Raw genomic sequence first — 27,471 nt, 5'->3', positions numbered from 1 at the left:
TTAGTTGATACTATGGTGAAGTATATTAACATTTTTTTTTTTAATATTAACACATCCTTGTATCCCTGGTATAAACCCTACCTGGATGTTAGGTATTATTATTTTGTACACTGTTAGATCCTGTTTACTAGTATTTTATTTAGAAATTTTCTGTCTATTTTTGTGAGATTGTCTCATAATTTTTCCTTTCTCATGTTGTCCTTGTTCAGTTTTTGTTTCAGTGTTATTTCAGGCTTATAAAAAGGAGTTGGGGGGAGCTTCTCACCCCCCCCCCCTTTTTTGTATTTTAAGAAACAATTTGCATATGACAGGGGTTACCTGTTCTTGGTTTCCCTAGAACTATCCAGGGAAATTGTTTGGGCCTGGTAAAATTTTAAACTGCTGAGTCAGTCTTTACTTGTCTTTGGATTTTTCCATTTCCTCTTTTTATAACTCTTTGACTTGGATTCTTAGTGTATTCATTTTCGGTCTTTCTTATTTTGTAATATATGTATATTTAAGACTATAAAATTCCTTTATCCCACCAATTTTGATAGTCCTATTATTAAGTTACAAATATGTTGAAATTTTCATCACAATTTTTAGCATGAATTATTTAAAGTATGTTTTAAAATTTCTACATTTAAAAGAATTTTTGGTGTTTTTCTTTTCAATATTGATTTCTAGTGTTACGTTATGGCCATAGATTGCTGTTTGAATGATAATTATTAGACAGTCATTGAGACTTACTTCCTTTCCTAATGCATCATTAGTTTTATAAACATTTTATTGTATTTAAAAACATCCTTTACTGTTTGAGTGCAAAATTATACACACAAACATATACATACATGTACGATAGCCATAATTTTGAAGATGTTTAACTTAACACAGTCTCTACCTAATATCTCTGCAATTCTCCTGAACAGTACCAAGGACCTTAAATATTATTTCTAACCCCTCCATCATCTTCCATCTTATTTGTATCTAAGGTTTTATTTTTACCTTGTTTTTAAGTTCCTCAACTGTGAACAATTCCCTCCTCCGCCACCTTTTTGATACAGTGACAGTTTGCATCCACACACATATTTACCAATTTCTTTGTTTATTATTTTTTCATTCCATTTCTTTCATCCAGGGATAGTTTCTTTCTTTCTAGGGTTGTTTGTGGAAAAATCTCTTAATTTTTTTTTCTAAAAGCATCTTTATTTTGTTTTTTCACTTGAAAGATAGTTTAGCACAAAATTTTAGGTTTTCAGTTATTTTGCTTGAACAGTTTGAAAATATTATTCTGTTGACTTTGGGCCTCTATTTTCACTGATGTTATTTTTACTTTCCTTAATTTTGAAGAAGTTGAGAAAAATAAATACTGTGTAATATTATGATATTCAAATATAATGGGATCATTCATCATTAAAAACAGACTGTGCTTCATTTTTTAAAAATCTGCAATAAATATTCTAGGTGAAAAGCATCATGGTATTCTTAGATGAACTTCCATGGTTACTTTTAACCACTTATTTTGCAGTTATATCAGGCTTAATTATAAGCATACTTACCTACTTTTTATATGTTAATTTAAAAAGTAATTTCCTTTATTGTCACATCTTTAAAAATATTGATTCAAAACTATTTTTTACAAGTTTTAGATGACAAAATTCAAGTGTGCCAGCAAAATCATACTGTAAAACCTTATTACATTTGAACAGGATTCTGGTAAATCTTCTGATATATTTCTTTTCTTTCCTTTCTTTCTCCTTGCTTTGTACCATCCCCTAGGAGTAGCAACTGAAACCCTGACAAGAGTTCATTGTAGGAAATTGTTTCACAGGGACCATTAAAATTTATTTTTAATTTCTTTCTTGTAAGAATTGTAAATAACCTGTTAAAAAGTTTTACCTTTTAAAGTAGTGGAACTTTTTCCTAAATTAATTTTAAGAGAATTTATAATGATGCTACTTTTGATCCAATTTCTACCCTTGTCTCATTCATTGATACAGCATTTACTCAGAGCTGTATTCCCAGCAGGCTTTGTATAATTTTTTCCTAATGCTGTATTATGGAAAATTTCAAACATAACATAAAGCTGAAGGAATTTTGCATTGGGCATCAAGTACTCACCAACTAGATTCTACCACTAATATTTGCTAGATTTGCTTATCTCATGTCTATGTGTCTATTCATTTCTCTATTGCCCTATTAAATCCATGTCATTTTTGATGCGTTTCAGCGTAAACTGTAGAAATCATTACCTTTTCCTCTATATACTTCAGCATATATATTATTAACTAGAGATTAAAATTATATTGTTTATAGGTTTTTCTTTTAATTTAAACTTTACATACATTAAATTCACAAATCTTTATGTAATATTTATAGTTTTGACAAATGCACACCCGTGTCACTCAAATTCCTGTTAAGTTACAGAACATAAACATAATCTCAGCGAAGTTCTTTCAAGCCCTGATCCAGTCGACACTTACTCTCACCATTCCCCCACATGGGCTGCCACTATTCTGATTTTTTAAATACCATTGATTAATTTTTACCTTTTCTAGAACGTTAGTATATATTCTTCTAAAATCAACACTCTGGCTGCTGTGCAGATAATAGACTGTAGGAGAACAGAGTGGAATCATGGATGTGATTTGGGAAGCTACTGCGGTAGCCTAGGTGAGATGATGGTGATTTGAACTAGGGTGGTAACAATGGAAGTGGTCAGATTCAGGGTAAATTTTGAAGATAGAGTTGATAGAATTTGCTGGTGGATTGGATGTATGTGTATGACACTACCATTTCCAGAAATGGGGAAGACTTGAGGAGAAGTAGTTTGGGGTGGGAAAAGTCAAAGTTTATGTTTTGGACATGTTGTATTTAAAATGCCTATTCGATTAGTTCTCAGGGCTGAAGATACATATATAGGAGTCACTATTCTATGAATTAACATCTTTTTATTTTGGTCACTGTCAAGTTATAAGTTCAACAAACTAATTAAGGGATTATGTGTATGTATAACAGGCTTAGGTGGGCTCTGCCTGATCTATTACAGTCAAACTACCAATGTCTAGAATGAGCAAAACCGTATATGTGACAGAGGAATTTTATTTTAACCAGAATTGTTACTAGTTGTATATATCACATGCAACAGTCATACTGCCCATATTCTATGAAAAGAAAATTCTATTTAAAAAACTGATAGACTTTATACAAAAAAGCAGAATCCAAAGTATCAATCTGTTGATTGAAGCCTACTCTGTTAATATTTGTGTGATTACAAACACAAATAACTCACGGGTTTTGCTCCTAATGACCTTTCAATAAAACAACTGATACATTGTGTATGTGACTAAAGAGAATATATCTTCGCATAATCAGTATTCCAAAGTTTAAATAGATTGCTATAGGAATTCAGCTTGGTCGAAGAAAAGGTAGTCTTGTTAGGATGATAATAAAAGGATTTAAGTCAGAGGAGACTTTTTTTTAAGTGTACTTTGAATTTTTCTAATTCATAGTTTATAAGGAGGGCAGTTTTAGATAGAATGGCATTAGCAAAAGCACAGAGGCAGCAATCACAAGGATTATGTAGGCAATGGCAAATAAACTTGTTTACCTGCAGTATAAGAAAGACAATCACACATTCATTCATTCAACAAACATTTGTAATAAATGCCTCTTTTCTTCTAGGTACCAAGAATAAATATTAAATAATAAGTAAATACTACTCATATCTTGCCCTCAAGGCACCTGTAGTCTATCACAAGAGACAGACATGTATGAGGAAAGGTAGGGACAATGTAATGTATATTATTCATCGAATGGTATTAACCAAGCACTGAATAAGGTATTTTGTACTTTTTTCCTATTCAGTACTCATAAAACCTCCTGAGCCAGAGGCTAAAGTCCACATTTTATGTCAGGATAGATGGAGACTCTGATAGATTAAAGTTTATAATCCTAGTAAACTGGAGAATTAGACTTTGTGAAAGCCCTGTAGTTTTTTGTTTATTTTTTAACTGTACCACATTGAATAAATAAAATACAGCATAACAAGAAGTTTAATAGGGGCACATTAAAAATATGGAAGAATGGAAGAGGAAGAAACAATTTCTTCCTGGAGGAGCTGATATAATGGTGAAAAGGTGACATTTATGAAATGTGATGTAAAAAAGAGTCAACATTTACACTAACAAATAATGTAGTAGGACAAAAATTTTTAACTTGGGAATTTTAATAGCTGTTTCTGCATGACTTAGGTCCTAATTTCTCACTTCTTTTAAAACTTGTCTTTTCCCAAACCCCTTTCCCTAGGAGGACAAACTATTTTACTTGAAGGAGGCTATTGTGATCAGGGAAAGGTGAAATGGGGGAAAAAGAGAGGGTAAAAAAGGTAGGAAAACTGAGCTTTAGGAAATCTTAGAAAGAGAGCAGTTGTGAGCTTTAATGCAAATGAAATTTTTACAAGTATTGCTGTGATGTTGGGGTTTTTAAGAAACTCAAGTTAGAGGATGTTAAAAGTACTTTTGGTTGCTGGACTGCGTTTCTTTGTTAAGAACAAATCACACAGGTCTCACTTTTTAAGGATTGTAACAATATGTCTAAAATTCATAATGGAAGGCAGGCAGTGGGTTGAATTCTTTCTTTCTCTACTCTTTTTTGATCGTGTACAGCTTCATGTATTTTCACAAGCAGAATGACTTCAATAGGTTATTTGATAACTTACACGGTGGTAACAACAACCATTAAGAGGTACAAAGTACCAGTTATAAGATAAACGAGTCATAAGGATGTAATATACAGCACAGGGAAGATAGTCAATATTTTATAACTTTGTATAGTTTATGTCTATTATTTGTGGGCAAAATATACTGTTTAGAGCTTAAACAACACACAGATATACAAGATTACCAGAGAGGAATGATAGAAAAAGTTAGAACAATAGTCTGAAACAAAAATGAAAACCAGAAACTGGGAAAACATAAACACCCTGCAGAAGGAAGAGGGAGGAAGAAAGTAGATGGAGGAGGGGAAAGGACAAAAAGGAGGAGGAAACAAAGAAGAGAAAAGTGAAAGAAAAAAAGGAAGAGAGAGAAAGAGAGAAGAGAAAGGAGAAGAAAAGCCAGATGCCCTATATGAGCCCAACTGGCCGAGCTGCAAACAGCTAGAAACTGCCCACAAGACAGTGTTCAGAAGATTTGCATGAACATTCTCTGTTGACAGGAATGGGAGTCCTATATTTGGACTTACTAGGAAGTAAGTTTTCTTGCAACTGGGTTCTGTGACTTTATCTCTGAATACAAAAGATCTGATCTGGTCTCACATTGAGGATATCAATGCCTCAAGTCCTTTCACTTTTCCATTGATGCAAGTGTCTGCTCAGGACTTTCTTCATGGCTTCTTTCACCTCCTTATTCCTCAGGCTGTAGATGATGGGGTTCAACATTGGAGTTACCACTCCATAAGACAGTCCAATGATCTCATCAGATGCTTTTGTGTCCTTTGACTTGGGCTTCATATACATAAAAAGGGCTGAACCATAGAATAAGATGACCACAGTCAGGTGGGCTGAACAGGTAGAAAAGGCTTTCTTTCTCCCCTGGGCAGAATTAATTCTCAGGATGGAAGAGAGGATGAAAACATAGGAGATGAAAATTAGCAGCAGAGGGATCATCAATAGAACAATACTTGCCACTGTCATGATAAGCACATTGATGGTGATATCTGAGCAGATGAGTTTAAGAAGGGCCAGGATCTCACAGGTAAGATGGTCTATAACATTATTCCCACAGAAAGTCAAGACCATTATCAAGGCTGTTTGCACTAAGGAGTTCAGAGTACCTGTGATCCAAGACCATGCAGCCATGTGTACATATAGCACCCTGTTCATGATGAGGGGGTACCTCAGTGGGTTGCAGATGGCCACATACCGATCATAGGCCATCACAGCCAGGAGGACACATTCAGTGGAGCCCAACCCAAGGGAGACAACCATCTGTAGAGCACAGCCAATGAAGGAGATGGATTTTCTCTCAGACACAAACATAACAAGCATTGAGAGAATGGACGATGATGTGTAACAGATGTCCAAGAATGAGAGATTCCCAAGGAAGAAGTACATGGGGGTTTGGAGGCGAGAATCCAAAATGCTGATGATAATTAGGAGGCTATTTCCCAGGAGGATTATCATGTACATGATGAGGCAGAGCACGAACAGACAAAACTGCAGTTTTGGGTATTGGGAAAGTCCCACCAGAAAAAATTCGGTCACAGCTGAGTAATTCCCCATCTCCACAAGTCCCTTCAGGGTTCAGAAAAAGATACGATTCAGGGAAACAAATTTATGATGTAGATTTTCAGTATGCCTTCACTTCCAGTATTGTGCTTGACTCTTGGAACACTCCTAGGAATCAGAAAGGGCAGAAATATGATATTAATTTTATTTGATGATGAAAGTACTGCTTTGAGAAATCCAGAATGTCTTAGGACTACACAGCAGCACAGTCAAGGCTACTGACACTCCAAGAGTTCTACTGGGAAGTACCAAATAAGATTTATAACACGCTACCTTCAAATGTAGATATATAAAGATGTCTTTATTAATGGAAAATTTAAATTTAAGCTATTTTCTAACGAAGATAGCCTCTATTTAAAAAAGATTAAATACATCTAGCACCATATCATTCAACCTGGATATAAGTTTGGTAAGTTGTTCAATTTTTCTGAGTCTCAGATAGCTCATGGTAAACTGGGAAGAAGCAATAATTGTTTATCAAGTTGTCATTAGAATTAAATTAGATAAACTCTATTAGGTATCCCAAACAGTAGATGGTTCCAACGTGGTGTGTGTGTGTATATATATATATATGTGTGTGTGTGTGTGTGTGTGTATATATATATATATATGTGTGTGTGTGTGTGTGTGTGTGTGTGTGTATGTATGTGTATGTGTGTGTATATATATATATACACACACACATATATATACATATATATGTATATATATATGATGTATAATTGTATGTATGATGTAAATTATAGTAATATTAAATGTGTATTTACATACACATACAAAGATGAAGGAAGAATGGTTCTTTTTCTTTCTGTTCAAAAAAGGTCCCAGGTGAGGGAGGCCATTTTTCAGAATTTAGGTCAAAACAAAAGAAAATGGAAACGATAAAGTCACCAAAAACACTGAATCAACCCATCATGTAGGCCTATCTTAACCTCTTAAGCTACCTTTCCTCCCACTTACACCATTTCTCCTCTCATGATGCTGTGAGGGGATGTTTTGTTTTCCCATGATCTTCATCAGCAACCCTATAGAAATCATTCTAATAGAGAAATATCTGTGTAAAAAGGAAGTGCTTGCTATGTAACACAATGTCAAGGAAAATCCTGTAGCCCTTATCCAATCACATTGCTGCCTGTAGATCCCTCTAATGTAGAAATTGTGGATGCACTGCTTTCACCCCAAATGTTCTGCAATGACAATGCTGAGTTTCTTTCAGTCTCTTCATACTACTCCCTTCTTTCTTCTTTATGCTTTTGTGCAAAGTGTTTTCTTAAGGTAGAAGGGCCCCTCCTAACTTAGATATTTCCTTTTCCAGGAAAACTTTCTCGCCTCCCATTGTGAGGAGGAGCACCTCTATGCACCGTCACAGCACTCTGTATTTACATCTCTTACAGAGTCCTTCATATACTCATTTATTCAACTCAAACTATGCCGTATGTACTGTGGTAGGTAATAGGGATCCCACTGTGAGGACTTGTTTTTCAAAATGGGTGCTGAATGCAGAATGCTTACGTGAGTTATTTTATACTTCTAGGAAACGACTTCTGTGCTGTATAGCATGTTTCAATATGGAAAAATGATAGAATGTTTTACAAAAATATTTTATCAAACTGAAATAGTCTGTTATTCTAAATTGTCAAGGATAGAATAAAACCATGGATTCAATATTAATTATGCATATATATGCAAGAATCATAATGTCTATCCAAACCATATATTAAAGTGATATAATTTATTTCATGAATTTATGAAATTCCAAATTAATATTTGAAATCCTGTGAGTATAACATACTAAACAAACAGAAAAACAAAACAAAACAAAACACCTGGTCATCTAACAAGATGCCAAAAAGTATTTGATAAAGTGCAATATCATTCATGGTAAAATTAAAGTCTCTTGGTAATACAGATATAAGGGGATACAGAATTAAGGTAATAAAGATTATCTCTCTCAAATTATTTGACCACGTAATTCAAAATAGTGAAACTCTGGAATGCATCCTTAAAAGTGTCAAAGATTGGTATTAGCACTATTATTACTAAATATTTTTCCCCCTGAATGATCTATGCAATAGAACAAGAGAAATAATGACATAACATGTCATTTCATGCTTCAAGTTCAATCATGATTTAAATAGTTGCAACAATTTTTTTCCTCTAGGCTACTGAAATTCTAGTTTGTGTTGGTTGTAGGTCATGCAACACACATGAGGAGACATACCCTCATGTTACACAACCAATGAAAATTGTAATCTTGGAGAGAGTAAAGGGAAAGGAAAATGCCTGTGGTATAATACTACATTAAAATAGGAAGCTTCATACCATATTATATAAATGATCACAACTTGTATACATGTGGCTGAGAAAAACCACAGCAAAATGTTAACCAGTTTTATCTGGAATGTGAGACTTGGATGCATTATAAATATTAATTTTTTCTCATTCTCTAAATTTTCTTTAAGGCATGTATATTTTATGACTTTAAAAATCAGAAATATTAAAGTTTTGATGGAAACAGTGGCAAAATTTTGCATCTTGTTCCCAGTTTTCATTAACACCCAAGAAAGGGTAAGAATAGTTAATGGAAAGGGAATTGGAGACAGTTTTTTTTGTTGATTTATTACATAGACTGACTTAATGCCATTTAATGTTTTTATTTCAAACAATTACTTCACAAGCATATCCATCCTGAGCGGACAGTGATAGTCTCAATTCTTGGAATGGGTTTCTAGAATCTACCACTTAGAATGGCCCAGGTGAGCAATATAGGTAGGATGCACTCTATGAGGCTTCCAACTATATTACAGGAAAAAGATAAGGAAGAGGAGGTATACATGGTGAGGAGTGAGGGGGATATTAGTAATTACTGTTACCTTGGCTTCTTTATTTCTGCCTAAAAGAGGTAAAATTTCAGTTTCTTGGCTCTTTGTCTTTTGTCCATCTCCCTCCAAATGGTCAGACCTTAGATTGATGTCCATCTTTGGACATCACCTATAGAAGAGAAGCAAGCTCTGCTTGAGAACTTGGATTTTGAAACATTCAGCCTTCTCCCTGTGTTTACCAAGAGAAGAGAGAGTAGTAGTTTATAAAGCACATGTACTCACCCAGACTCCCTGATTTTAACCCAGGGAACCTCTTGAAACAGACTGTGTCTCACTCCCCTCAGAAGGAAACCAAATGCACTAAGTAATTGCATCCTATCTACCACTTCAGCTAGTTTGTCTTCATTTTTATGAAACAACGTCATCTTCATGCTGTGAGACATCGCTGATACTAGATCTCCAGTTCTTGTCCAAATTTCTGAAACCCAAAGTTGCTAATAATGAATAATTGTGCTCTAGTTAAAATAAAGCCTCTTCTAGTTTTCCTATGTGGTTTTGGGAATTTTCTTGGGTTATCTCATTCACATTTCTGTGTGGAAACCAAGAACACTTCCTTGTTGCTATCAGCTTCAGTGAGCTAGGCTCACTGCTGGGATTGATTCACCCAGCTTGTGTTCTTCGTGGTCTGACCATCTCCAGGGCTGTGCTAGAGAGCAATAGTCCCAAGTCTCTGAAAGCCTTCTGTGCCCCAGTCCTCTTACTCCATTGTCCCTTTAACTGCTGATAAAGAGAAGCACTATGTCTTACTGGAAAACACTCGGCTTGGAGGACCTAAGCTTCAATCTTGGTTCCTTGGCATATTGACTGTACAAACTTTGGGCAAAACACTTACTATCTCTCAGCATGATGTGTCATTTAAAATGGGGGTAATTGTACTTATTTCTAGTTTTTTTTTTTTTTTTTAAGGATTGTTATAACATACCTGAAAGTTCTTGGCATAGATTGTGTGCACAATATATGGTTAGTTTAATTTGTACTGCTAGGCTGGTGTTCTTTTATTTTCCATGATAAGAGAAAGTGACTTATTTAAAATGATGTTAATGTATATTCATGGTATCTTCTTCACCCAGTAATTCCTTAGTTTTTTCATTGTCTTATTCAGCACTTTTAAAATAAAGTAAATTATTCATAATTCCCAGTTCCTTTCTGGAACTACCTCTTCTCAACTTCGTCCTACTGTTCCTTGTTGAATATTCAGTATAGGATCCTCATCTTCTACTTTTATAACATATAGCATGGCTCCCTGGGATTTTAGTTTTCAAAACAAGGAAGATATTCTCCTTTCTTTTTCATGAGAGTTCCACTAACTTCTTGTGACATTTGCTGTTTCTCCTCAATGAATGACTTCTTAGTTTTCCTTCTAGAGTTATAGCATTGCTCTGGGACCTGCAGTCAAGTATCCCACAGTCACAGACAACTATTAGTAGTGGCAGAAGAGAAGAAAAAAATAAAACTTCTGGCCAACAGAACGTCATGTTATAAATTTGTGTGTGATTTAAATTATTGTGTCACATAAAGTACTTTCCCACCTCTGAGCCCTAAATATTTCCAGAGGGCCCCACAAGTGGTTCTGATAGCCAATTTGAGTTCTCCTTTGTTTTCTTCTAAGAGACTCTGTAATCCCAGAAGTGATTTAAAGTTGAATCTTTAAATAATATGAAAGGCAGTAACTTTTAGGTACATTAGGGATGATGTCTCAAAGAACTGATTGTACCTAACTTATTAATTTTCCTCCTCCTCTGAATTATTACTTCCTTGATTATACAAATAATACACACAGTATAGATAATTTGAGAAGTTCAGGAAAATCTGAAGGAAGAAATGAAAGTCATTCATAATTATAGAGTAAATACGAATATTCTGATATATATCTACTCATATACTGTGTTTACACACCTGAGAGCGTACTGTCTCTCTTGATTACTCCCTGCTTTTATAATTAACAATATAGTGTAGATATTTTCCCATATCATTTTATCAGGTAATTTTAATGAATTTCATAATATCTTTAAATGAAAATAGGAAAAAATATATAAGAAGTAGAAATGAAACAGTTTGCTGGATTCTGAGCAACTTTCATTTTTTTTTTTTTTCCGCTTTTTAATGACAAGATTGGATGACTAAGTTCAAAGATTCCTTTCATTTTGTTCCTTGTGAGTAAAAGCCAATTCCTATTGTCAGAATGTATCATAAAGCCCATTTTGTAGAATGGAAGATCAGTGTGATGCACGTTTTCTTTTTGGGGTGAAGCGGATATAAGAGTGTGATAACCAAAGCTGTGGACGGTCACAAAGCCTAAAGGAATGTGCAACACCTTCCTGCCATTGCTTCCCCAACTGTGCCCTCTCACCCCACTTACCTTCCATCAACTTTCTGGCCCCTGACCCTGCTGTGTACTTCCATATCTTAGTGTTTTAGTTTCATCCACACTTACATTCTTCCAGCACTCCAGAGCTGTGTAGGCCTTAATTAGAGGAATACAGTTCTATTTATATTTTAAGATACAAATATGTGCCAGATCCTTTGCTAAATTTTGATGCCAGATGTGTTCACCCAGTGTTGTGGGGATGCACAAAGTTGAAAAAGATTCTATCTCTTGAGCGGGAGACTAGCAAGACTCCAGAAGAGTCTGTTGAAGTAAAAACATTTCTGTGACTACTTCTGGAGATGGAATTTTCCACAAGTATTGATGCTTTGCTTTAGCAGGCAGTAAGTTGACAGGACTCAGATTTCAAACTTGTCTTCTCTGAGGTGGACAGCAACTGCAATTTCTGTTCAGGTGTTTTAGCCTTAATTTTGCTTATGTGTAATTTAGGGATCAGCCCGTATTTGGGCAGAATTTACATAGAAATCTGAAGCTCGCACTCTCTGGCTGTATCTTTTCTGTGGTTTTCCCTTCTAGATTTTCAGTTGCTGTGATCTTCCTGAACTGTCCTCTGTCTCTTCAAGTTAGTTTAAGTTTGAAGTTTTCCATCTGAATTTTAATCACCCTGTAGTGGTGGTGACTTTGTAAAACCTTCCTTACTGTAAAACCACTAACAGAGAAACTCACCCAGTACCATTCCTTCTTACAAATGTTGATTGCCCCATTCATTTTCTAGATGCTTTGGCCACTTCGGGAAGGTGGTTTTGTTTGTTTGTTTGTTTGTTTAATTATTGTGGTAAAAAAATCTAACGCGATGTATAACCCCTCTTAAAAACTTAAGTGTAAAATACAGTATTGTTAACTCTACAATTTACAGCAGATCTCAGGAACTTATCCATGCTGAATATCTGAAACTTTATACTGAATAACGACTTTCCATTTACTCCTCCCCCCAGCCTCTGGCAATCATTGTTCTATTCTCTGCTTCTATGAGTTTGACTATTTTAGATTCATAGATGTCCTTTCTGGTTAAGAACCCTGCTAGAGAATAAACTGAGAAGAGGAATTTCTGTGTCATAGTCTATACACATACTCATCTTTTTTGTAATGTTTATTTTTTTGTTTAATAGTTTAAAAATTATTGATTTCTTTTGCTTTGTTTGATTTGGGGCTATATATTCATCTTTACTAACTTTCCAAATTTGTACCCTAAGAGAAGTGTAGGAGGGCTCCTTTTGCACCATATTCTTGTCAATATGATTTAGTCTGGTTAGTTTGAAGAAGCATTCTTTAAGCCTCACATAACAATAGATATCATTTGAAGAAAGTTGAAAATTACATAGAATAGACGTAAACACTCTGCCTGAAGATATTTCTGTGTAGTTTTGTCACAAGGTTAGATTCATGCAAATCTGTAGAAAAAAGCAGGATAGGTGGAGTCAAGTGCTGCCCCAGAAATGTGGGGAGGGCATTTACTGCATATATAAACTCTGCAAGTTTAGAAGTTGTTACTGTGTGACACTTTCAGGAGTCCTTTGTAAACACTGCTGAAGGAATCGTATTTTCTGTTATATTCTGAGGCCACTAGATGGTGACATAGACTGTTTTTTCCTTCATCCTTTCTTTGAGTATATACCTGTAAGTGGAATTATGGGATTCACTTCACCTGATCTTGTGTATTTGCTTTTCAAAATGTTAAGTCATACTCCTAGTGGCAATAAATTAGATTTTGTGTTTCTCCATATGATTGTCATAATTCACTGTTTAACTATTTTTGGGGTATGCAATGTCTCATTAAAATTTTTTTTCTCTGATAACCTGTGATTTGATTATTTTTGCATTTTTATTGGTATTGGGGTTCCTTTGCATTGTAGAACTTGCCATTTTTTATTGACTTGTTTGTATTTTTTTAGAAACATATTCTTGACTAATCCTTTCTTGTTTTTGTGTACTACAGATACATTCTCCCATTTATGTCTATTATTTAAACTTTCTTAATGGTGTCTTTTGTCATATAGAACTTTTAATTTTAAGGAGGCTGATTTTGTCATTCTTTTCACTTACTTTTTTGTTTTGTGTCTTGTTTAACAAACACTATTCCTGTCCATATGCCGTAGAGATACTCTTCCATAATTTACTACAGAAGTTCTAGAATTTTGCTGTTTAGAATTTAGCTATTTAATCTTAAACTTATATGTGGCATAATATGAAGCAGACATCTATTGTTATCTTTTTTTGTCAATATGAATAATCAGTAACCAAGCACAATTTATCATAATCCATTTGGTACGTACTGATTTATAATACCAGTCATCAAACCCTCTGATAATATCTGTTATTAAACTTTTGTAGATGCTATAGTTTCTAGCCTTTCTGTTCTATTCTGTTGATTCACTTGTCTTTTTCATCTTGACCAGTACTACACTATCTAAATATCTACAACTTTATAGTCAGTCTTGATATCTGATGTAGTGATTATCATCTCCTTATTCTTATTATGCAGTATTCTCTTGATGACTCTTGGTCTTTTATTCTTTATGTAAATTTTAGGATCAACTTAATAATATCCAAAGAGGGGAAAGAAAACCTCATTCAACAGACTTTTAATAGAAATTGCATTAAATTTAGAAGGATTGTTAGAGATAAATATTTTTGAATTTCCGAACTATGTACAAAATAGAGCTCTCTGTTTACCCAAGTTTCCTCATCTGTTTTTAATAAAGATTTATAATTTTTCTCATAAAGTACTTGTGCCCTTTTTACTAGATTATTCATAGGCATTTCACATATATGTTGCTATTGTGAATGAGATTCTTTTTTAGATACTTTTTTTAACCAGCTTTGATTAATACAAGGAAAGCAATTGAGTTTTTAATATTGATCTTTGATTTAGGAACCATTACTAACTCAGGGGATTTGTTTATAACTTTTCTTCATTTTCTATGTAGATAATTGTATTGCCTGGGATAATGGTAATTTCATTTCTGCCTTGGTAATCCTTAAGTATCTTATTTTTTCTTCCTTTAAAAATCGAATCTAGTCCATTGTTATGGAAGAGGCAAACCCCAGGTATTTTAAAATCTCATTTTTAACATTAAAAGGAATATATTTAATACTTCATCATTAACTATGATATTTGCTGTGAGTTTTTTGATCGGCATCTTAACAGGTTGAAAAAGTTTCTTTCTAATTTGCTAAGATTAAAAATTGTAATTGTATGTTAAATTTATCAAAGGTTTTTCCTACATTTATTAAAATGGGCATTTATTTTCTCCTTAAATTGATATTGTGAATTACATGAACATGTTTTCTAATGTTAAAACTTCCTTGGATGCTGGAATAAATCCTACTTGGACACTCAGTATTATTTTGTAAATTGCTAAATCATGTGTGATAATATTTTATTTAAGATTTTTATATTTCTGTAGTAGAGTGACATATTTTTAAAATTCTTCTTATGTGGTTTTTTCAGTTTTATGTATTTTATTTTTTATTATTTTATTTATTAGTTGAAGTAGAGTCAGTTTACAATGTTGTGTCAATTTCTGCTGTACAGCATAATGTTTCAGTCATACATATATATACATATGTTTGTTTTCATATTCTCTTCATTATAGGTTACTACAGGATATGGAATTCATGTAGTTTTTGTTTCACTTTATATTATAGTATGCTAAAAATGTTGCTTTGAGAAGCTCTGCCTATTTTTCTCTTTTCTGAAAGAAATGCATAGAATAGAGTTTTTCTGTTCTTAATGTTTATTAGATTTTTCTAGGGGAATTGTTTTGACTTGGCAATTTTTAAAGTATTTTCAATATTTCTTTGTCTTTTTTTTTCTTTATTGTTTCTTGGTGTTTGAATTGAATACTTGGTATTAGTTTTCAAATTTTCTTGTTTTCATCTATGTATATGTATGTATGATATGTATATGTGTGATATATAAAGATTGAAATATTTATTTATTTATGCCTATAAATGTCCTTTTAGAGTTAACCTGCATTAACTGGTTTTTTGTTGTGTTATAGTTAGAAATTGTGGTTGAGTGATTTTAATTATTCTGTATTCATTCAGACTTTCTTTGTATTTTAAATATGTATTCTCTAGTATATAATATATATTCAGAAGTATAATCATGTAAAATTCTAAAGATCTTACATATTATGTATTTCATATACTATAGTCTATATCTTATTAAATATTTATATGTTTTAATTTGTCTTGTTTACTGTAGAATTCCAGTCTTCACATTTTTATACCAATCAGTTTGAGAGAGGCTTGTATTAAAATTACCTACTTCTATTTAGTGTCTTTACAAAACTTGAGACTTTTTCCAATTCTGAGGATTTTTGTTTTCTTTCTTTTTGTATAAAGGCAAATTTATAGATTTCTTCATGTATTTATTAATTTTTTATTAACTACTGCTTTCTTTTTTCTTCATTCTACTCTTTCCATCTAGGTTGAATTTACTTCTTTCTTAGGTACATTCTTTAATAGTTCATTGAATATGTTCTTTGAATGATAAAAATCTCTTAGTCTTTGTCTGAAAAGTAATTTATCTTCAGTCTTGAAAGATAATTTAACTAGTACAGTTTACAGTTATTTCGCTCCAGTAATTTAAAGATATGATTCTGTTATCATTTGAATTCTATTTTGTTGATGCCATTTATATTTTATTCTTTGATGCATATAATAAGTACTCTTAAAGTATAATAGAATTATTTATTATTAAAAGCTAACTGTGCTTTCTTTTTAAAAATCTAAATAAATACTCTTTATATAAAACATTGTGACTTCATTTTAGACCAACTTTCATGTTTCATTATTGGCACTAGCTTAGTAACATATTTTGCATTATTATAAATATTAGTAGTGCTCATTTATTTAATATCATTTAAGAACTGTTTATATATGTTTTAAAATGTGAAATGTAAGTGTTTCTGCCAAATCATAAAGTGTATGTATGACACACACAAAAGAAAAAGCACAGAGATCTCTGTAGCAACTATGCATAGAAATGTAATCTAGTCTAGAATTTGTTACTTTACTCTTTATCTTGTATAAGGCACGTCAAAGAAAGTTCTGTATTTTGTTTTGAAAACAGAATAGATGTTAAGGGAAAATACTAACATGTTATAATATACTTATTGAAAGATAATGTTAATTCTGCACACACTGTACTGTTGCATCATTATACTTAGAATTTGTTATGCTTTCATCATTGTAGTTAACAAAGCTTGTCAAATTCCCTGCCTTTGACAATGTACATACCTTAATTAAAAAGTACTTTATTGCTAAAAAGTGCTAACTATCAAGTGAGCCTTCGGTGAGTCATAATCTTTTTGCTGGTAGAGGGTCTTGCTTCATTGTTGATGGCTGCTAACTGATAAGGGTGGTGTTGCTGAAGACTGGGATGGCTGTAGCAATTTCTTAAAATAAGACAATGAAGTTCGCTGGCATCGATGGACTGTTCCTTTCATGAATGCTTCCTCTGTAGCATGCAGTGCTGTTTGATAGCATTTTACCTACAATAGAAGTTCTTACAAAATTTCTCTCTCTGCTCCTACTTTATCAACTAAGTCTATGCTTATGTAATATTCTAAATCCTTTCTTGTCATTTCAACAGTCTTCATTGCATCTTTATGAGGAATAGATTCCATCTCAAGAGACTACTTTCTTTGTTCATGCTTAAGAAGCAACTCCTTATCCATTAAAGTTTTATCATGAGATTGCAGCAATTCCGTCACATCTTTGGGTTCCACTTCTAATTCTAGTTCTTTTGCTATTTTCACCACATCAACAGTTACTTCCTCTAGTGAAGTCTTGCATCCCTCAAAGTCATCCATGAGGGTTGGAATCAACTTCTTACAAACTCCTCTTAATGCTGATATTTTAAACTTGTCCCATGAATCAGGAATGTTCTTAATGGCATCCAGAATGGTGACTCCTTTCCAGAAGGTTTTCAGTTGACTTTGCCCAGATCCATCAGAAGAATCACTGTCTATGGCAGTTATAGCCTTATGAAACATATTTCTTAAATTCTAATAATCAACAGTTGCAATTACTTCTTGACCCATGAACTACAGATTGGATGTTGTATTAGCATGCATGAGAACATTAATCTCATTGTATATCTCCATCAGAGCTCTTGGATAACCAGGTGCATTGTTAATATTTTGTAAGGGATCTCTTTTTCTGAGCAATGGTCCCAACAGTGGGTTTAAGATATTCAGTAAACATGTTCTAAACAGATATGCTGTCATCCAGGCTTTGTTGTTCCATTTATAGGGCATGGGCAGAGAAAATTTAGCATAATTCTTAAGGGCCCTAGGATTTTTTGGAATGGTAAATGAGTACTGGCTTCAACCACTGGTTTCATTAACCCCTAACAAGAGAATCAGCCTGTTCTTTGAATCTTTGAAGCCAAACACTGACTTCTCTCTAACTATGAAAATCCTAGATGGTATCTTCTTCCAAAATGAGAGTGTTTTGTCTACATTGAAAATCTGCTGCTTAGTGTAGCCACCTTCGTTAATTAGCTAGATTTTCTGGATAACCGGATGCAGCTTCTACATCAGCACTTGTTGCTTCACCTTGCACTTTTATGTTATGGAGACGGCTTCTTTTCTTGAACCTCGTGAACCAACCTCCTCCGCTAGCTTTAAATTTTCCTTCTGCAGCTTCCTCACCTCTGTCAACCTTCACAGAACTGAAGAGAGTTAAGACCTTGCTCTGGATTAGGCTTTGGCTTAAGGGAATGTTGTGAGTTTGATCTACTCAGACCACTGCAACTTTCTTTATATCAGCAATAAGGCTGTTTGGCTTTCTTATCATTCATGTGTTCACTGGAGTAGCACTTTCAATTTCCTTCAAGAACTTTTCTTTTGCATTCCCAGCTTGGCTAACTGGTGCAAGAAGCCTAGCTTTTGGCCTATGTCAGCTTTTGACATACTTTCCTTACTTAATTATTTCTAGCTTTTGATTTAAAGTGAGAGACATGTGACTCCTCCTTTCACTTGAAAACTTAAAGGTTATTTAGGTTATTAATTGACCTAATTTCAATATTATTGTGTCTCGGGTAGTAGGGAGGCCTGAGGAGAGGGAGAGAGAGAGACAGGGAAACAACCTGTCGGTGGAGCAGTCAGAATACACACGTTTATCGATTAACTTTGCTGTCTTATATGAGCCCGGTTTGTGGTGCCCCAAAAGAATTCCAATTATAACATCAAAGATCACTGATCATAGATCACCATAACAAATATAATAATGAAACAATTTGAAATATTGCAAGAATTCCCAAAATGTGACACAGAGACACGAAGTGAGCAAATGATGTTGGAAAAATGGCACCAGTAGCCTTGCCTGGCACAGGGTTGCCACAGACCTCCAGTTTGGAAAAAAACAAAACAGAACAATATCTGCCAAGTGAAGTAAAGCAAAGCACAATAAAACAAGGTATGCCTGTATAGGTGATTATCACGTGAATGTCAGGAGTGGCATTATCCAAAGTATCTTCATGACCTTACAGTATTGAATGTGAAATTGCTGAAAAATGCTGTAAGAATAACTAAGATCCTTTTGCTAAGGTCTATACAATCTGAAATGCTGTGGGAAATCAGTTCCTGCAGAAGCAGCAAGAAGCAGACAGAAGACTTGGTAGAAAACACATCATGTGAAATAAGTTTTTGATGACTTTCTCATTTCTTAGAGTTTAATTTTGGTAAATCTTCTGATACTTTTCCTTTTTTTCCTCTCCCTTTCTTCCTAACCTTCTTCCGGGAATAACAGTGAAACCCTGATAACCATTCAGTATAGAAAACTAAGTTTCAAAGGGACCATTAAAATTTATTTTTCATTACTCCCTTGTGTAAACAATCTATTAAAAGTTTTTCTTTTTAAATAGGATGACTTTTTCCCCTAAAAGAAGCTTAAGGAAATTCATCATGGTACTTTAAAAAATTCATTTGCTGCTCTTGCCTTGATTAGAGTTTTATCTTGCATCATACATTTAACTTGATAAATTTTCTGTGGATTTAAAAAATATTTTTTTTTATAATGGATAAAACTATTTCAGGGAATCTTGTGAAAATGGCTTTAATAAAGAATAACTTTTTGGTGATGTGATAAAAATTCTCCTTTTTGTCATTTTGTTTAGTTTATAAACTTAGATATTTGAACCTTCTAATTAGTATATCACACAAAATGCTGCCTTGTTTCCTCAAGACATGGTAACAAACTAGTTTCTTCCTCAATGACACATTTATCTGTTTTCATTTAAATGCCTCAAAGAGTTACCCAATTATCTAATCATGTTGATATTTCAAAGCCCAAGTATTTGTCACCCTTTTTTTTTTCTTTATAACGTTTCTGTCAGAAATATTTGTAATCACAAGCCAAGAATTCCTACCAGTATGTCACATTTCAAATTTCTGAAGTCCTTTGGGACTTTCTTGCTACTGGACAGCATGGTAAAATAATTTTGGTTTTGTAACCATAGTGTATCTTGTATTTCATCAGCTATTACATTAGTAAATAGATGTGATATGAAATTTTTCTAACAGTGAGGATGTCAGTGATATAACACAGAACATAGTATGTCGGTGTGAAATTGGAAACTGATTTTCAGTTGGACTTCAGTCAAGATACAACTCTTTTCATCAGTAGAATTATATTAATAATTTTTTTCTATCACCCCCCACCCCACCAAAAAAAAAAAAAAACAGTCAAACAAACATGGGTTGTGATAGGATACAATGGCTGGAGTCCAAGCACTTATATTTTGGGATAAAAAGAGCTTCATCATGAGGGAGAGTAAGAGAGAGAAGAGAAGAGAAAAGAAGAGACAAGAGAAGAGAAAAGAAGAGACAGGAGGAAGGGTAGGAGGGAGAGAGAAGGTAGGGGGAGAATGTTCCAACAGTTGGAAGAAATTTAACAATAAAAAGTTTAGTTTTTGCTAGATCACAGGATGCAGAACAATGGGGAGAGGTAAAAATTGAAAGATGAGACTGAAGAGTTATGTAGGATCTAGATCTTGGAAAACTTTGAAGGTCATTTTAGAATTAAACTTTTTTTTACTGCCTTAATGATGTATGATTGACATACAGAAAGCTGTAGATATTTAATTTTTACAACTTGATAGGCTTGGAGTTAAGTATACACTCTTAAAACCATCATCATTATCAATACCATAAACTTAACCATTACCTCCAAAAGCTTTATCCTGCCTGTTTTGATTTTTCTTTTTTTCCTTTTGTAGTAAGAGTACTTGATGCAAGATCTAACTCATTCAACAAAACGTTACATATGCAATATAGTATTGTTAATCAGAGGCCCTGTGTTGTATAGTGGATCTCCGTAACTTGTTAATTTTGTGTAGCTGAAACTTTGTACCATTTGACTGACACCTCCCCATTTCCTCCTCCCCCAGCTCCTGGCAACCACCATTTTACTCTCTGCTTCCATGTATTTGCCTATTTTAAATTCTACATATAAGGAAACTTACACAGTATTTGTCTTTCTGTGTCTGGCTTATTTCACTTAACAGAATATCCTCGAGATCCATTCATGTTGTCACAAATGGCAGGATTTCCTTCTTTTTTAAGGCTGAATAATATTCCATTGCATGTATATACCATATTTTCTTTATCCATTCATCTGTTGGTGGACCCTTAGATTGTTTCCATATCTTAACTGTTGTGAATAATGCTTGTAGTGAACATAGGAATGCAGATAATCTTTTTGAGATCCAGGTTTCAATTCCTTTGGATATATATACCCAGAAGTAGGATTGCTAGATGTAATGGTAATACTATTTTTTGTTCTGGGGGAAGCTCTGCATTGCTTTCCATAGCTGCTACACCAGTTTACATTCCTATTAAGAGTGTATAAGGGTCCCTGTTCTTCACAACCTTGCCAAAACTCGTTATCCTTTGTTTATTTGATAGTAGCCGTCCTAACAGGTGTGAGGTTATATCTCACTGTGATTTTTGATTTACATTTCTCTGATGATTAGTGATGTTGAGCACATTTTCATATACCTGTTGGCCATTTGTATGTTTTCTTTGGAGAAATCTTTATTCAGTTCTTTTCTCATTTTAAAATTGGATTTTTGTTGTTGTTGTTTATTTTTGTATTGTGTTGTAAGAGATCCTCATATATTTTGGGTAGTAACATGATATATATACCTTTTCTCCCATTTTGTAGTTTGCCTTTTCACTTTGTTTCCTTTACTGTGCAGAAGCTTTTTAGTGTGATGCAATCCCATGTGTATTTTTGCTTTTCTTGCCTGTGCTTTGATGTTATATCTAAAAAAAATCATTGCCCAGTCCAGTGTCTAGAAGATTTTTCTCTATTTTCTTCTATGAGTTTTATTGTTACAGGTTTTATATTTGAGTCCTTAATCCATTTTGAATTGATTTTTGTGTGTGGTGTATGTTGAGGGTCAGATTTCATTCTTTAGCATTTGGTTATCCAGTTTTACCAACATCATTTATTGAAGAGACTATCTTTTCCTCATGTGCATTCTTAGAACCCTTATCAAAGATCAGTTGATCTAATAAGTGTGGGTTTATGTCGGGGTTCTCTATTTTGTTCCATCAATCTATATGTCTGTTTATATGCCAATACATACTGTTTTGTTCCTTGTAGCTTTATAATATAATGAAATCAAGAAGTATGATGTTTCCTACTTTGTTCTTTTGCTCAAAATTGTTTTGATTATTTGGGTCACTTGTGGTACCAAATAATTTTAGGATTCTTTTTTCTAGTTTGGTAAAAAAAATGCCATTGGGATTTTGATAGAGATTGTATTAAATCTATAGATCACTTTGGGAAATATGTACATTTTAATAATATTAATTCTATTAACCATGAACACAGGATTCCATTTATTTGTGTCTTTTAAAATTTCTTTCATCAATGTTGTATAGTTTTCACATACAAGTCTTTTACCTCCTTGTTAACTTTATTCCTAAGTATTTTATTCTTTTTGATGCTATTTAAATGGAATTGTTTTCTTACTTTCCACTTTGGATAGTTGGTTGTTAGTGTATAGAAATACAGCTGATTTTTGTATGTTGATTTTGTATCCTGTGATTTTACTGAATTTGTTTACTAGTTCCAATAGGTTTTTGTTTTTTTGTTTTTTTGTTTGTGTGTATGTGTGTCTTTAGGGTTTCTATGTATAAGATCATGTCATTTGCAAACAGTGATACTTTTCCTTCTTCCCTTCTGATCTGAATATCTTTTGTTTGTTTATTATTTTGCCTAATTGCACCAGCTAGGATTTCTGGTATTACGTTGAGTAAGGGAGGCAAGAGGGCATCCTTGCCTTGTCCAGAGCCTTAGAGGGAAAGCTTTTAGCTTTTCACCATTGAATATAATGTTACTTGTGGGCTTTTTGCTAATGGTCTTTATTGTGTTGAGATACGTTCCTACCATACCTAATTGGCTGAGTTTTTATCATAGAAGGATATTGAGCTTTTCTGTTCATTTTGCTTCTGTTGAGATCACCATGTGATTTTTATACTTTATTATGTTAAAGTGATATATTACATTGATTGATTTGCATATGTTAAACCAGCTGCATATCTGAGGGATGAGACTCACTTGGTCATGGCGTATTTCCCTCTTAATGTACTGTTGTATTCAGTTTGATCATATCTTGTTGAGGATTTTTCATATGTATGTTTATCAGGGATATAGACCTGTAGTTTTCTTGTGATGTCTTTTTCTAGCTTTAGTATCAGAGTGATGCTGGCCTCATAGAATGAGTTAGGAAGTGTTCTACTTTCATTGTTTGGAAGAGCTTAAGATGGATTGATATTAATTCTTCTTTAAATATTTGGTAGAATTCATCCATGAAGCCATCTGGTCCTGGGCTTTCCTTTTTGGGAGTTTTTCTGATTACTTCTTATTTATTATTAGTCGATTCAGGTTTTCTGTTTCTGACCAATTCAGTCTTGGTGAGATAGTTGTTTGTTTCTAGAATTTTTCTCCATTTCTTCAAGGCTTTCCAATTTGTTGGTGTATAACTGTTCATTATAGTTCCTTATGATCCTTTCTATTTCTGGGGCACCAGTTTTACTGTCTCCTCCTTCATTTCTGATATTATTTGGGTCTTTTTTTCTTAGTCTAGCTAAGAGTTTCTAAATTTTATTTATCTTCTCAAAAAACAACTCTTAGTTTCATCAAAGTTTAAAATTGTTTTTCTGTTCCCTACTTGATTCATTTCTACTCTATCTTTATTACTATTTCCTTCTGCTAAGTTGTGTTTAGTTTGTTCTTTTCTAGTTCCTTGTGGTGTAAATTTAGGCTGCTTATTTGATAACTTTTTCTTTTTCAGTGTGGTATTGATCACTATAAACTTTTCTTTTAGTATTGCTTTTGATGCATCCTTTGTTTTTGGATATTATGTTTGTCTTGAGATATTTTCTAATATTCTTTTTAATTTCTTCTTAGATCCAATAATTGTTTAAGAATGTGTTGTTTCCATGTATTTGTGAGCTTTTCCATTTTCTTTCTATTATTTAGTTTTTCTTTCATTCTACTGTGATCAGAAAAGATGCTTAGAATGATTTCAGTCTTCTTAAATTTGTTAAAACTTGTTTTCTGACCTAGCATGTGATTATCCTGGAGAATGTTCTTTGTGCATTTGACAAAAATGAATATTCTGTTGCTGTTGAGTGGAATGTTCTAGATATGCCTATTAGGTTCATTTGGTGATACTGTTTTGTAAATATGCTCTTTCTTTTTTGATTTTGTCTAGATTATCTATTCATTTTAGAGAGTGGGGTATAGAAATTTCCTACTATTACTGTATTTCTATCAATTTCACCCTTTAGATCTGTCACTGTTTTGTATATTTAGGTGCTTTGATGTTGGAGATATATACACACACACACTTATAATTGTTATATCTTTCTGACAGATTTATCCTTTTATCATTATATTATGACCTTCTTTGTCTCTTGTGATAATTTTTGACCTATAGTCTATTTTGTCTGATATAAATATAGCTACCTCTCTCTTTTGGTTACCATTTGCATGGAATGTGTTTCTTCACTTTTTCACTTTCAGCCTTATGGATGCCCTTAAATCTAAAGTGAATCTCTTGTAGGTGATGTATAATTGAGTCTTGTTTTTTTATCCATTCATCCACTCTGTGTCTTTTGATTATGAAGTTTAGTTCATTTACATTTAAAATAATTATTGATAAGCAAGGATTTACTCTTGTTATTTTGCTAATTGTTTTCTGTATGTTTCATAGCTCTCATTTATCTCTTCTCTTCTCTTTGTGCTTTTATGATTTTTTGCAGTGGTATTCTCTGATTTCTTTCTATTTCTCTTTTATGTATCTGCTATACTTTTTAAATGATTATCATAGGTTTGTGTCAACATTTTAAAATTACCTTTCCCCCAACATTTTAAAATTAAGCTGATAACAACTTAACACAATTGCATGCAGAAATTTTACACTTTTCTGTCCCCTATTGTATAATTGATGTCAGATTTTACTTTTTTTATATTGTGTTGTTATTAACAAATTTCTGTGGTTATAGTTCTTACTACTTTTTGTCTTTTGTTTTATATGATAGTATTAAAGCTGATTTATACACTGCCATTACAGTATACACTAATAGATGTTTGTATGTGTATTTATATTTAGCAGTGGGGTCTATATTTCACATACTTTCTTGTTGTTTAGCCTCTTTTAATTTCAATTTGATGAACTCCCTTTAGTGCTTCTTATAAAGCAAATCTAGTGGTGATGAACTCCTTCAGTTTTTGTTTGGGAAAGTCTTTATCTCTCTTTATGCATTCTTAAAACATAGTTTGGTTGGGTAAAGTATTTTTGGTTGGTAGTTTTCTTCTTTCAGTGGTTTGAATATATCCTCCTACTCTCCTGGCCTGCATGAATCCTGCTGAGAAATCAGCTGAAATTCTTAGGGTAATTACTTGATGTGACAAGTTGTTTATGTCCTTTGACTTCTGACGAGCAGGTTCTTCAGAAAGATGAAATTTACAAACCTTTAACTAGACCGATAAAGAAATATATAGTGAAGACTGCAATAAATAAAATTGGAGATGAAAGGAGACTTTACAACTATACTACAGAAATACATAGACTCAAAAGAGACTACTATGAATAATTATATGCCAACAAATTACAAATCTAGAAAAAGTGCATACATTTCTGGAAATATGCAACCTCCCAAAACTGAATCAGGAAAAAATTGAAAATCTGAACAGACCAATAATGAGTAAAGACATTAAATCAGTAATCAAAAAACTCCCAACACAGAAAACTCCAGGACCAGACAGCTTCACTGGAGAATTCAACTAAACATTTAAGGAATAATTAATACTAATCCTCCTCAAATAGTTCCAAAATATTGAGGAGGAGGGGACACTTCCAAATTCATTCTACAAGGCCAGCATTTCTGGAAGTCTTAGCTACAACAATTAGGCAAAACAAAAAAATAGGATAGGATATTTTCAAGGTATGATGGGTTAATCAGTATATAACCCCATTGTAAGTTGAGAAAGATCATCTGTATATAAAACCTTGGAATATATCTATGGGTGTTCTATGTTATTTTTATTTTTATGGCAAGGAACCTCCTGATAATGCATATATAAAATGTGCTTATAACAATGCCTGTCATAAAGATTTTATGAATATTGGTAAATATTAGTATAGCTGGACCAATGTTAGCTAGCTAATATTTATTGAGAACTAACTCTGTGCCAGGCACTGTGATAAACACTTTATTAAGACATTTAATATTCAGTGCAAGCCTGTAAGTATTATAGGAAGAAATAGTATGAGTACTGTTATATCTCCATTTTACAGTGGAACAAACAGACAAAGGGAAGTTAAAGTAGCTTACCCAAGATCATACAGCTAGAACCAGGATTTAATAACCAACAGTCTGGATCCAGAGTCAGCCTTTTTAACACAACACCATATTACCCATCACAGTTTCTCTTCTTTACCTCTGAAAATACTACACAACCTTTAGGTGTGTTGAAATTAGCATTCTTGCTTTTCTTGCTTCATCTAGCCCACAGAGATCTTTCCACTTTATAAGTTCCTATGATATACAGTGTTAGTATATTATGAAAGTTCACCTGTTGCTCTATTTGTTTCATTTTTTTTCCAGTATGATGTCCAAGAAAGACTAGATTTTTGATGTAAGCACTAGCCTTATACTATGTTGTATTCCTGTGGTTGATTATATTCAGTGTACTAGGGCTGCAGAATGAGAAAATTTCTCCCTTTTCCTGTCCTCCAGCCCACAACCAACCATTTGCCCTGCTTCCGCTTTCTGGAGAGCAGAAGGCCATGATTCCTTGGCTTATTCCTTGGCTGGTCACATAGGGCAGCCTTCCTGGCTTCCCCATTTCCTTTCTATATTTTGTTCTCTTCCTCCTAGTGAGTTATTGCCTAGATAATGGTTTGGGAGAGATTAAGACAACAGATGATGGTAACAGTAATTTAGTAACAGAAAAGATTCCCTTCTTCCTGTACTCCCCTACCTGTCTTTATTCACATTGGTATATGGACTTATTTCTTCAAAAATGTAGGTTGAGGCAGCTTTGATTTGTTTGAGCACAGCTGCTCTAAGTAGAAGGAGTGGAAGAAGGAAGAGAAGAGGTTGGAGGAGGACAGGAGTTTATTTTTACTGTTACATATGAGCACTAAACTTAGCATTTATATTTTGTGAGAGTGGGTGTTGAGGAGAAAGGAATCAAAGAAGAGTGCCTCTTTTTCTCAACTCAAAAAAAGGCCCAGATGAGGAGGCCATTTTCATTAACACCAAATTAGCCCATCATGCAAGGCCCTGTTAAGCCTCTGCATCTTCTTTCATGTCATTTCCATATTTCCCCACACCACAAATGTGTCAGGGGAGAAGATATTAGGGGAAGATTTTCTTCCTCATAATCATCATCAGTCT

The 27,471-nt window shown here is 33.4% G+C and overlaps 1 protein-coding gene and 1 long non-coding RNA gene across 5 annotated transcripts in view; one reads left to right on the top strand and one right to left on the bottom strand.

The window, feature by feature from the left end:
• The window catches only part of LOC105067560 (uncharacterized), a 439,520-nt gene that overhangs the window by 35,692 nt on the left and 376,357 nt on the right, over nt 1-27,471 (top strand). The gene's annotated exons all lie outside the window — the stretch shown is intronic.
• OR13D1 (olfactory receptor family 13 subfamily D member 1) lies at nt 3,685-6,262 on the bottom strand. Its single transcript, XM_010953161.3, has one exon. The coding sequence runs from the start codon at nt 6,260-6,262 to the stop codon at nt 5,315-5,317; it is 948 nt and encodes a 315-aa protein (XP_010951463.1). The 3' UTR covers nt 3,685-5,314.

This window comes from Camelus bactrianus, chromosome 4, assembly GCF_048773025.1.
Source record: "Camelus bactrianus isolate YW-2024 breed Bactrian camel chromosome 4, ASM4877302v1, whole genome shotgun sequence".
NCBI lineage: Eukaryota > Metazoa > Chordata > Mammalia > Artiodactyla > Camelidae > Camelus > Camelus bactrianus.
This window is presented reverse-complemented; position numbering and strand designations above follow the sequence as displayed.

Excerpts from the sequence above, each read along its gene's own strand:
- OR13D1 (XM_010953161.3), bottom strand. The coding sequence starts at position 6,262 with ATGGGGAATTACTCAGCTGTGACCGAATTTTTTCTGGTGGGACTTTCC.